Here is a 13,400-nt window from a genome sequence, read left to right on the forward strand (position 1 = left end):
TGATTGTGTTTCCACAATATTCAAATTGTTTCTTCCTGGCTGCTTGTGATATTCTCTCCTTAATCTGGGAATTCTGGAACCTAGCTATAATATTCCTAGTAGTTTTCTTTTTGGGATCTTTTTCAGGAGGTGATCGGTAGATTCTTTCCACTTCCGTTTTGCCCTCTGGTTCTAAAACATCAGGGCAGTTTTCCTTGAGAATTTCTTGGAGGATGATTTCTAGGTTCTTACTTTGATCATAGCTTTCAGGTAGTCCAATAATTTTAAAATTATCTCTCCTGGATCTATTTTCCAGGTCAGTGATTTTTCCCATGAGATATTTCACATTGCCTTCTATTCTTTCATTTGGTTGGATCTGTTTAACAGCATCTTGATTTCTCATAAAGTCATTAGTTTCCATTTGCTCCAATCTAATTCTGAAGCAATGGTTCTCCTCAGTGAGCTTTTGAAATTCTTTTTCCATCTGGCAAATTCGACTTTTTAAGGCATTCCTCCTCATTGCCTTTTTGAGCCTCTTTTGCCATTTGAGTCAGTCTTTTCTTTAAGGTGTTATTTTCCTCGGTCAGGCTCTTGACTCTCATTTCATAATTTTCTTGCATTGTTCTCATTTCTCTTCCCAATTTTTCCTCCACTGCTCTTATCTGCTTCTTAAGGTTCTCTATGGCCTGTAACCAGCTCGTATTTTCCTTTGAAGCTTTTGGTGCAGGAGTTCTGACTTCACTGTCTTCCTCCTGTTCCATGCTATGCTCCTTTTTGTCCCCAAAATAGGAGTCTAATGTTGTAATCTTCTGTCTGCTTTGTTTCCTTTGCCTGGTCATGTCGCCCCTCAGTTACTTAACCCCTGGGCTTTTTGCCACAGTAGGACTCTGCCACCAGACAGGGGAGCTTTTGTCCCAAACGCTGGGGTTTTCTCAGCTGCTGCAGGTATTAGATGGGTGCCCTCTCTGAGGTCTCCACACACTCTGGCAAGCTGTATACACACCCTAGGACCTCCACCCTAGACCGTAATCCAGATCCAAGTAGGTTAAAGCAAGAGTGATTACCCCTCAGACTGGTCGCTTGGTCCCCCTACACTCTGCAGGCCAGGAGCTGAACCTGCCCCATGGTGCTGGCTGGCTGTGCTGGCGTCTCATTGGTGTCTCGCCCCAGGGGCAAAAGCCCACGTACTCCCTCTTACTGGGTCCCAAAGTCCAGACTGCACTGACCTCTTACTTTGTCCTTCAAATCTGTGTGTTGATAATTCTGGAAATGGCCACAGCTGCTGCTGATCTGGAGTCCCTCAGGCTGGTGGTTGGTCAGACTTGCCCTGGTGCTAAAACCTCTGGCTCATCGTGGGCCTGGGCTTGGCTCCCAGAGCACTGCGCTGGCCAATTCCTACTGGCCTGCCGGGCTGTCCTCAGTGGGAGGTTAGCTTCTCTGTGTCATTTGGTGGGTTCTACAGCTCCAAAGTTTGTTCAGAGTCCCCTTTTTACATTGATTGGGGAAGGTGGAAGCTGGAGCCACTTGGAGGTCGTGCTTCTGTTCTGCCCCAGTCTTATTCTTTATAATTTTGCAGCAACCACTTTCTTTTTTTAAAAATGTTTTCAGTTAATATCTTTTGTTTTTTTGCAACAATTTTCCTCAGTACTCTTCCCTTTTCCCTCCTATAGAGCTGTCCCATATAACAAATAGTATTTTTTAAATTAAAAAGAAGAATAAAAAGAGGAAAAGATCAGCACAGTCTCTCAAAACATTGAAAAAGTTTGAAAACTGTAATAAGCAACACCTGTGTACTTCCCACATCTGAGAAGGATGGGCCCATTCATATTTTTTATTTGGAGACATGCCCGTTCTTTGTAATTTTGCAACATGCACTTTTGGGTTGTTTTGGTTTTTTTTGTATATGTGATTGTTCTTCCCATTTACATTGTTGAGTCATTGTCTATATTATTTTTTGATCCAATTTTCTTCGCTCTGCATCATCAGTCCTTGTATATCTTTCTGTACTTCTGTATTCATCATATTCATCATTACTTATAGCATAGTAATTTTCCATTGTGTCCATGTATCACTATTATTCCCTAATTGATGGGCATCCACTTGTTTTCTGATTCCTTGCCATCACAAAAAGTACTGCTGTAAATATGTTGGTGTATATAGCAATTTTCTTCATATCAGTGGCTACTTTGGGGTATAAACCCAGTAGGTCAGAGATTTTGAACAATTAAATCACTTAATTTATATAATTACAAATTGCTTTCTAAAATGGTTGAACCATTTCACAGCCCTACCAGCAATACTTTAGTATGCCTGCCTTTCCAATATCCCTTCCGACATTGATCTTTTTTCATTTTTGCCAGTTTTCTGGGTATGAGATAAAACTGCCAGGACTGGTTTGACTTGCATTTGTCTTATTGTAAGTAATTTGGAGCATTCTCTCATATGGTGATTAATATATTAACATTAATTATTCTTTTGACAACTGTTTATTCATATCCTTTCCCACATCTGCTGGGGAATTTGAGCCTTATAATTCTGACTGATCTTATAATTTAGAGCTGTCCTTTACAAGGAAGAAGTTAGTGTATATACTATCTGATAATATAGTTATATTTATTTTGGTGCTCATTTCATTTAATTTTTCTCACTTTTTTTTGCTAGAGAACCTTTACCTACTATGTTCAGTATGCTGCATCCACTGGATGAAATAACTCCTCTTGTTTGTAAATCTGGAGGTAAGTGGATTTTGTGGCTTTGCCTTGAGTTAGAGATGACTCTTTGAAACTACAGTAATGTACATTAAAACTTATTTTTGAAAATATTCTAAAACCGTCATGTTTAGGTGATAGAATAGACATGTACTGAAATGCTTTAAAACATTTGTAATATTTTAGTATGCTTGCTCTACGCTAGTGTTCCCCAAGACTTTAATAGATGATTTCTTGAATTTTTGGCCAGAAATATTTTATCACCTTGTGGCCAGCTTTCTGGTGATATCTCTGAACTTAGCTAGTTCTTAGATATGTCTTTGACTCTGTAATCTAATTAGACTGTTTTTACTTGGTGAGAACTTAAATTTTTTCAACTTCTGTCTGATCCTTGGAGAGCCTGGAGTTCTCTTCATCCCCAGTGAGGCATCAGAGTATGACTATAGTCAAAGATTAAATACTTTTAAAATATTAATTTTTTAATCTATGATTAGGCTCTTCCTCATGAGGAAATCATAAATGTTAATGATTTGGTTGGTTACCAAACCTTAGTAGAATCTATCAATCAATAGTTATAGAAGTTAATAATTCTTTGAATAGATATTAGCAATATTGTGAAACTAACAACAAAAATAGGATATTAAATGTTCAGCCTATACTTTGGAAGCATACTATTCTCCCTTGTTTTCCATTCTCTCATTTTTTTTTCCCTTGGGGTTAGAATTTTCTTCTTCCATATCTCTATAGATACTTCTCTCTGAAATTTCAAATGTACTCACATAGGCTTGAATTAATATAGAGAAGGTACAAAGGAAGACTTTGTAGTAACAATACTAGAAAGTTACCCAAGGTAGAGAGATAGATTTAGTTAATTATTTTTAAAGTTATGATCTTATAGTACTTGAAGCTCCTTTAGTTCACTTACATTCTGATTCATATAATATTACTTTTTGTACATATCATCCCCTTTCATTAGATTATTAACTCTTTGAGGGAAGTGTCAATGACTTATTTATTTTTGTACCTCATCCATCGCCAACATACTACTTGTGTGTAGGGGGTAGTTAATAAACATTGAATAAATGAGTGAACCTTTAAAGAAATTGTTGAAATTTGCGATCTGACAGTAATATTCCATTGCATTCCTATCAAATAATTTGTACATATATCAGAGATAGGTCAAGTACTGCAGGATTGATCCTGGTAGAGGGCAGCCTTCTGATGGAAGGAATGAGGTAATAGAGATGGCCTAATTGGCAGAACAATGGGAACAACTGTAAATGAGGAAAACTCATTCATGTAGATTGATAGACCTTAAGGGAATTTTTTTTTAAAATAAATGACTGTGGTATATAGTAGGTCACCAGTATGCATTTTGAAATTTTGATTTATTATAAATGAGGATAGACTGTCTGAACCATTCTCAACACAAGTTTAGTTAAGGAGATCATAATCTGTATTTATAAGAGAGAAAATATAAGAAGGCCAGTAACTAAACCTGAGGCACACAGATGCATCAAGCATAGGTATTGAATAAGGTGAACTAGAGATCTTAATGTGAGGAGTCAAATTTGACCTCAGAAGCGTCAATGAGAATTGATGGGATGAGACACGTTAAGGGAATTATGACTTTTATTCAGAAGAAACAGGATACATAGGGAGTGAGAGGAGAATAACATATTTTAAGAGTATATTTTCATCTAAAGAAATACTGGAACATAGTGGGAAAGAATAGTGAAAAGAATTTGAGTAAAGATCCATGGAGGCAGAAGTAGAAGCAATATAAATCATTAGAGTATTCTATAGATTGCCAAGACAGAAAGATGAAATAGATGAGGATTTTGGAAAATGAATCATGAGCCTGGGACAGAGACATGATATAGTAATAATGGGGAATTTCTAGACATCATCTTGAACTCTTGTCTCTGACAAAAGCAAAGCCTTTTTTTTTTTCTCTTTGGAGGGCAATTGGGGTTAAGTGACTTGCCCAAGGTCACACAGCTAATTTTTTGTGTTAAGTGTCTGAGTCTGGATTTGAACTCAGGTCCTCCTGACTCCAGGGCCAGTGCTCTATTCACTGTGCCACCTAGCCGCCCCAAAAGCAAAGCCATTTTAAAGAGATGCTGTAAATGTTTTTGCACATGTAGTTCCTTTTCTCCTTTCTTTAAAGCGTAGACCTAGTATCCTCTGCCTGTATGACATTGTAAAAGGTTTATTATGGTTTAGTTCCTTAAGATTGCTCATTCATATTTACATTTTTATGTTTCCCTTGACTTTTCTGTTTGTATTTCAAAGTTTCTATGCAAATCTCATCTTTTCATTATGAATACTTGGAAGCCCTCTATATCATTAAAGGTCTATTTTCGCCCCCTGTAGAGTAATTCTCTCTTTAGGTGGGTAGGTTATTTTGGGCTGTAAGCCTATTTCTTTTGCTTTCTGAAATACTCTATTCTAAAGCTCTTTGCTCTTTTGTAGTGGGGGCCGCTAAATCCTGGCCTTCCTGTGGCTCCTCAGTACTTGAATTCTTTCTTGTTGCTTGCAGCAGTTTTCTTTGAAGTGGAAGCTCTGGATTTTGCTGTTCTGTTCCTGAGAACTTTCATTTTAGAGTTTCTTTCAGGAAATGACTGGTGAATTCTGTTTTCATCTTGCTCTCTGGTTTTAATAGATCTGGGCAATTTTATTTTATGATTTCTTGAACTATTTGTAGTTTCATATTTTGGTTATGGCTTTTATGTAGTCCGGTGATTTATAAAATATTTTGTTCTTTTTTAAAAAAATCAGGAATCTTAGTTGAACTTTTGCTCAAGCTGTGTTTTCCTTCCTGCATTGTTTTATAAATGAAATGTGAACACTAAAGGAGAAAATTGGAAAAGAAATGAGAGTACTAGGGGAAAAAATGGAATAGAAATGAAAACTATAAAAGAAAAAAATGGAAAGAAATTTAATGACTTGGAACAATAGGATCAAAACCTTACCGAAGCAACAGAATCCTTGAAAATTAGAATAGATTAAAGAAGTTAATGACTCCATGAGACAAGCAATAAAGTTAAAAGAATCAACCCCAGAAAAAGTATAATGAATCATGTATACAAAAACTGATCTAGAAAGCATATCTTTTTAAGAATCATTTAAGAATCATTAGACAACATAAAAGCCATAATCAAAATATGACACTACACGTATTTCAAGAAATCATAGAATAAATTGTCCAGTTTTTTTCTTTAAGGTTTGCTTTTGTAAGGGGGCAGCTAGGTGGTGCAGTGGCTAGGCAACTGGGCCTGGAATCAGGAAGACTCATTTTCCTAAGTCCAAATCTGGCCTTTAGACACTAGCTGTGTGTCTCTGGGCAAGTCACTTAACCCTATTTATCTCCGTTTCCTCATCTGTAGGAACTGAAAGAGGAAATGACAAACCATTCCAGTGTCTTTGCCAAGAAAATCCCAAATGGGGTAATGAAGAATCAGACATAACTGAAAAATGATTGAACATTACTTACATAAATTTTGGAATCCTTTTATTTTCCTGGGTTTGCGTCTTGGTGTTCCCTTTCACCATAATAGCTCTTAATGGTGGGATTATTTTTTGTTTGCTGATTCCTCCAGCCCTACTTATAACTTTGTATTTTGTATTAAGGATCATTCAGGGTCAGTGTCACATAGCTGTTGCTTCTGGGCTTTTTCCTTAGTGCCCTGGATCTGTTACTCACCATGGCATAGTGAGTGAGAAAGCTGCTTGTTGACACCTGTTCCTGCTGTTTTGGTTTGGCCCCCACTGTACCAGATCTGGCACCTCTTGTCCAGGTGCATAGCCACAGGCAAGTCTTCATTTAGTCCTTGAATTAGAAGGCTTTGTGTAGACTCTGCTTTCTCCTTATATTGACCTGAGATGGAAATTACTTCATTGAGTTTTTTTTTCTTGGGATTTCCTGATCAGGACTCCATTTGGTGTATTTTCTAGAAGTTTGACTGTACTTCTTCTTGCTACTCTACCATTTTGGCTGGGCTCTCTCACAAAAATAGTTATTTCTTGACTTGTATTAGCATCAGTTTCATCCTTCAAAAGGTGGAAGAATCAATCAAGGAAAATTATATTCTGGATCACATTCTTAGTAAACATGGAAAATCTGGTTTCTCAAGTGGATGGAAATGATGAGAATAGTAGTTTGAAGAGACTGTTCCATCTTGGATTTTGCAGTAGCAAAGAGGAAGAAAATGGAAATAGCTTGACTTACTCTTCTGAATTCTAGGGTGTATATTTCAAAAGATTCAGAGATCAGAAGAGTAGGATTTTATAAACTGATGTTCTCTAAGAAAAATCAGTCCAGAAGGGATGGGAAGCTTTCAAGGACAAAATTCTTTAGATGCAAAAGAAGCAGTTTTGATTAGGATAAAAATAGGAAATAGTTTGAAGTAATTTTTAACTTGGAGTTCCACAGATAGATTTCAGGCTGTTTGTGAACTTGAATAGGAAAAAATTTGAAACTTTATTCTCACTAACCTCTAGCTGTACTTAATCATTTTCTTTGTGAATTAAAAAAAAAATATTAGAAGGGGTTCCTAGGCTTCATGAGATGTGAAAGGGCTTCATGATACAAAATAGGTTAAGAACCCCTTATCTAAATATATGTGTGTATGCTCAGAGAATTCACCAACCAACTTAAGTTTTGAAAAGATGTAGAAGAAATAGAAGCAAGACTAGATAACGAACTGTGAATATTAAAGCATGACATGGTCCTGTAAGAATGGTGTCAGGCCTTCTTAAGTCCAGCACCAGCTAATGTAGGCAAGGAAAGCTAAGGATAATGAAATATGACTTTGGGTGGAAGGGTTATATTGGCAAGAAGATGAGTGTTAAAGAAGAAATCATTTCATCCACTGCTTGGAGACGGGAGAGATGATAACTGATAATGGGGACGAGGCAGAGTAGCTTAATTCTTATTTTGCTTCTGTTGTCCTGACCAAAGATAATGATCTTGGAACTAGAAAGAACAGAGGAAAAATGATTGACAGTCAATATTCAAGATAAGTCAAGAAATTTAATATCACTTGGTCCAGAGGAATTAAATCCAAAAGAATTGTAGATGTGATTATTGAACCATTGGATTGATCATTTGAAAGGTCATTGACAACAGAAGAGGTACTGCTGGATTGACGAAAGGTAAATGTTAGAATTCCAGAAAAGAGAAGAGAATTGAGTCTAAAACTACTATACGCCAGTGACCTTGACTGTAATTTCTAGAGTTTAACAAAATTCTAGAACCTTGTATTAAAGGGTTAACTAAGCATCTCAAAATAAAGTTCTGTTCTATTTAGAAATGTAAAAACCATTCTTAGCTTTTGGGTCATAGAAAAACAGAGAGTGGAGAGGATTTAACCTTTGGGCCATGATTTGCCAACCCCTCAACTAGAAAATTGAACCAAATCTAGTAAGATGAATTTTTATAGAGGTTAATGTAAAGCTTTTCAGTTGAGTTTAAAAAATCAATCTTATATTTATAAAATGGGAAAAGTGTGACTAAGTAGCAATTTGTCTAAAAAAGATCTGAGTTTTTTAGTGTACTGCCAGGTCGGTATGAGTCAACAGTACAGCTATGGCAGCTTAGAAAACCAATGTAATGATAGGCTTCACTTAAAAAAAATGCAGAGCATGAAGGATCAGAGAGATACTTGTCCTGTAGTATTCTGCTGTAGAGTCAAGTCAGCAAGTATTACACACCTACTATGTGCCCAGACTATGCTATGTGCTTGATCTACAAAAAAGGACAAAAAAACAGTCGCTGCACAAACTACAAATAACTATGCACATACAGGATACATACAGGAAAAATTGATGATAATCTTATAGGGAAGTCACTAGCATTAAGGGGAATTTGGGAAGCTTCTTGAAGAAAATGGTATTTTATCTGGGACCTGAAAGAAACCAGGAGGCGGAGATGAGAATGGAGAGAATTCCAGGAATGGGGGATAATCAGTGAAAAATACCTGGTCAGGAGAAGGAATGTCATGTGTGAGGAACAAGCTGGGAGCCTATATTGTCACTCGTCTTTAGAGCAATCCTACATGTTTTTAAAAATGCATTTAAAAACTTTATTCTGAGTAAGGTTCCATAGATTTCCTGGCACATAATAGCTACTTAATTAATGTTTATTGATTGATTCACCAGACTGTCAAAGGGGATCTGTAACACAAAAAAAAATTGATTTAAGAACTTCTAAGCTCAACTGTAGTATTCATGGAGGGAAGTAATGGCATGTAATAAGGTAGGAAAGGTAGTTTAGGACAATATTTTAACAAGCTTTCAGTGCTAGAGGAGTTTGTATTTGGCCATTGGTGAAGATCAATGATGATGGCTGTGGGGAGAGAAAGAGGGAGACCTATTGAGAGGCAATCCAGGCCTGTGTCACTTGAGAGAGGGAAATGACTGTGAAAGAGGGTAAGGGTAACAAGGCTTGACAGTTGATTGGAGATGTGGAAAGAGTGAGAATACTTACCGGATGATGACACTGACGTAGTGAACTTGAGTAACTGGAAGAATTAGGGAGCCCTCAGCAGAATTAAAGAGGTTTGGAAGAGGGTGGATTTTGGGGATAGATAATAAATCAGTTTGAGATCTGCTGAGTGAGTTTCAAATGCTACCTGAGACTTTTTCTAATTCTGAGATTCTGTGGAAGTAAGAGTATTAAAAGTATAGGATAAAGTATAAAAATTTTTTAATTTTATATTGTATATTCCTTACCTCAGTTGTCCATGTATCTTACATGTTTTTAATGGTTTTTAATCTCGATTCTTAAGATAGGGCTCCCATATCTTTTAGTTAAGTATCTGATTGGTGACTGATTATTAGTTGAATCTCTGTTTTCATTATTACTGTTCCTTTCTTCATAGGTCTTTTTGGAACATCAAGGGTACAGTATGTTTCAGATAGTGCAATGAAAATTGTTTTTCTCAACACTGACCCTTCCATCATAATGACATATGATGTTGTTCAGGGTTTACATTCTCTCTGGATTCTGCGCAGAGTGAAACCAGAGGTAGGGAAACAAAAGCAAGTCAGTATTTGCCAAATTCTAAGTATTAGTAATCCTTGGCCCCTGCTTATGTTACAGGAATGTGAGAAATATTATTTTTCCTGAGATATGTTGCACAGCTATATGTTCTAATAGTAGCTGATGAATAGTACTTTTAAGTTTTGTGAAACACTTTATATGCTATTTCTTTTGACCTTTATAACACTGTGAGGTAGCATTATTATTATCCTAATTTTACAGATGAGAAAACTGAAGGTATGAGAGGTTGTGACTTGCCTCTGATCTCACAGCTAATAAATGTCAGAGGGAGGATTCAAATCTGAGTTTTTTGGTTCCAAGTCTATCATGGAATCCCCTGTGACATTGCTGCTTCTCAGCAGAAAGAGTAGTCTGGGAGTCAGAAGACCTGGGTTCACATTTATTTCTGCTACTTTTTAGCCATGTGACCTCTGACAAGCCAAAAACATGTCATATAGTACTAATTGTACTATTATAATGTCATATGGTACTAATTGTACTACTTTAATGTCATATAGTACATTATAATTGTACTACTTTAATGTCATATAGTACTAATTGTACTACTTACCTGAGAGATTTATTGTGGGAAAAGTACTGTGTAAGATATAAATTATTTAACTCTGAGATTTATTATTAATAAATTTATTTATAAAAGAAAAATACTCAAAAAAGCCATCTAGTCTCATTATAAAGAAATGACTGTTTCAGTATCATTTTTTTCCCTTTTCTTTTTCCTTTTTAAATTAAGGAACAGAACGTGGTTTTAAAGTTATCAGAGCAAGGGGGCACTCCACAGCATGTGGCTACCAGCAGCTCCCTAACTGCTCACCTCAGAAGTCTCTCAAAAGGAGATTCACCTGTGACTTCACCTTTCCAGAATTATTCTTCCATTCACAGTCAGAGTCGGTCAACATCCTCGCCCAGTTTACATTCTCGTTCACCTTCTATTTCCAACATGGCAGCTCTTAGGTAAATGCTAGTGGTGCTTGTGGTAAATGACTTTTCAAATCCCAGGGAAAATATACACTGGAAAATTGAAATTTTGCTTCATGTTATTGTACAATATCAAAATCATGCTGCGATGGAATGTTTCAAGAGAAAGCATTGATGTTATACATACCTGAATAGACTGTGTAGAGGAAGAAGACAGCTAACCTCTCCTCAGTCAGATTGTTATAGAAAAACCACAATGAGATCGTGATTCTTCTTATGGGATTTATGTTCGGTATCATAAGATGGCAGAGAGGACAGCCAAGATGGGAGATTTTTTTTCCTTTGTGGGAAAATAGGTTGACTACATCTTATAGGGTCTTAGTATTTAGAGCTTGAAAGAAAAGTTATTAAAAATTTAGCTGCTGTTTTAATAATTCTTCACTGACATATTTTGAAATTTTCTGATTTTGTTACTTTTTAATTTTTATTGGAAAATGTATAATTTAAAAATATGGTAGACTGCATCATCATAGTTCAGACCAGGGTAAGTTATTTTGATTATAGAATTAGCTAGCTAACTAAATAAAAGCAGAAAATAAAATAGCTCTCCCCTTCCTCCCCAATAAGTATATAAATGCTTTGTTGTTAAGTTGGTACAGGAGGGCACTAGCTTGATATTTCTAATATATTATTTTAGGAATACTCTAGTACTAGAAGATGTTACTTTATGTATTTTTTAACTCTGTGTTGATAATCCATTATTGTTGCTGATATTGTGTATTTGGTTTTGCAGTCGTTCTCATTCTCCTGCCTTAGGAGTACACTCATTCTCAGGGGTGCAGAGATTCAACTTTTCAAGCCATAATCAGTCTCCAAAGAGGCAGAGTGTTTCTCATTCTCCAAATAGCACTTCTAATGACTCCTTTCTTGCACCAGAAATGGAACCAATTGTTCCAGAACTTTGTATTGACCACTTATGGACAGAAGCAATTAGCAATACCAGGTTTGTAGTTTATATTTGCAGTCATTTCAGGAGAAACACTGTGTTTCATTGTCTTGATGGTAGTTTGTTATTAAGCATTAATGACATGTTCATACATACTTATGTACATGAATAGCTGTGTAGAGGAAGAAGCCACCTAACCTCTCCTCACTAAGATTGTTGTAGAAAAACCACAATGAGGTCATGATTCTTCTTATTGGATTTGTGTTCAGTATCATAACATGGCGGAGAGGACTGCCAAGATGGGAGATTTTTTTCCTTTATGGGAAAATAGGTTGACTACATCTCCTAGGGTCATAATATTTAGAGCTTGAAGGAAGGGGATTGGAAGATTGTCTTTTATTTGTCATGTCTCATAAGTTTTACTTTTGTGAATTTCAGGTCTTAATTTAAATGAAACTAAATTCCAGTTACAGCATTCCTGAAGTGTTGCTGGCATAAGAGTAGTGTACGCCACAGGAGGCACTCTGCATTCCTGCTTGATCTTTGCCCTTGTTTTGTGTCCACATACACTTGACACTAGTAAATCCCCTTTTTGGTTTTTAGTGAGCCTTGTGTGGCGTGGGCACTTACTACCAGTCAGTGCTCATTCCAGGTTTTTAACATCCTGGCACGCGGATTAGAGATTGTAGGAGTGAGAGATATGGAGCATCCTCTAGTTGTCAAGGAACAGCAACAGAGCATCCTACTGAAAACTGTGTCCTTTTCCAAGTTGGAGATTGAAGTAGATTAACTAGATTTTCTTTGGGTGAGAAATAACTCTTGAGAAGACAGAACCTTAGTAATTGACATGTACATTAATGTTATTTTAGTTAGACAAGTGGATTATAATTGATAATGCCCTTTAGCTTCTTTAATTTGGAACTAGGGAAGTGGAGAAAGGGATAATTTTAAATTTTTGGACAGAGCAAAGGTAGGTCAAGGTAGATTATACAGTTTTGGACCTTGAAGGATAGCATGAGAATGCTGGTAGCCTATGAGTAGAGGGTGGAAAGGGATGGGTAACCTGAGAGGAAGAGGGAAGTAGGAAACTGCCTCTTTAGCAGTTTGGGATAGGGTCTTGGTGGCAACTGGTGTGTCATTGAAATTACATTTGCTGCCAGTCATTTGTTAGTGCCTGAGTTGATTGTGAGGACTCATTTAAATTGTTACCCCCCAGCCCAGTCTCCATACCTAAGTTGTTTTACTTTTGGTGCTTTTTGCTTTGCTTTTTATCTTCTTAATTGTGTAACTTGCATTTCCTTAGAACTTTAAAGCTTATAAAGCATTTATTTCAAAACAACCCTAAGAGGTAGATAGATAGTGCTAGAGTTACTATCCTCATTTTACAAATAAAAGAAAGGATAAGTCAGTTACAATCATAAAGCCAGAAAGCATAATATAGATATGTATATGAGCTCAAATAATGCTACATGAACTTGTTTCTTTAAATAGCTTTTTTCAGGAAGGAAGGATTTTTATGTTATCCATAGTTAAGATATACATTTATTTTGATTTTAAGGAGTTTTAATTTGTAATCTGTACTATATGTTATTAATTCTTTTTGACTAATTCTGTGTACATTAGAAGCGATTTTGGTGTAACAGAAGACCTGTGTTCACATCCTGCCTGTGACATTTAGTAGTTGTATGTGGGCAAGTCATTTTGCCTCAGTAAGTGTTAGTTAACTGAACTGTAATGCTGAGAGTTACATCTTCACATTGACCTTATGTGTTTTAGTATAAGTATT

At 36.3% G+C, this 13,400-nt stretch overlaps 1 protein-coding gene across 3 annotated transcripts in view; it reads left to right on the forward strand.

Annotated features, from left to right (window-relative positions):
* The window catches only part of ANAPC1 (anaphase promoting complex subunit 1), a 179,019-nt gene that overhangs the window by 13,516 nt on the left and 152,103 nt on the right, over positions 1-13,400 (forward strand). For all 3 annotated transcript variants that reach the window (XM_069075562.1, XM_069075564.1, XM_069075563.1), the window contains 4 exons: positions 2,641-2,714; positions 9,572-9,717; positions 10,484-10,704; positions 11,462-11,671. In XM_069075562.1, the coding sequence (XP_068931663.1) occupies positions 2,641-2,714; positions 9,572-9,717; positions 10,484-10,704; positions 11,462-11,671 (651 nt within the window). The remainder of the gene's footprint in view (positions 1-2,640; positions 2,715-9,571; positions 9,718-10,483; positions 10,705-11,461; positions 11,672-13,400) is intronic.

This window comes from Petaurus breviceps, unplaced genomic scaffold (assembly GCF_028583685.1).
Source record: "Petaurus breviceps papuanus isolate PSGF00001 unplaced genomic scaffold, PetGlider_PUasm1.0 90919, whole genome shotgun sequence".
NCBI lineage: Eukaryota > Metazoa > Chordata > Mammalia > Diprotodontia > Petauridae > Petaurus > Petaurus breviceps.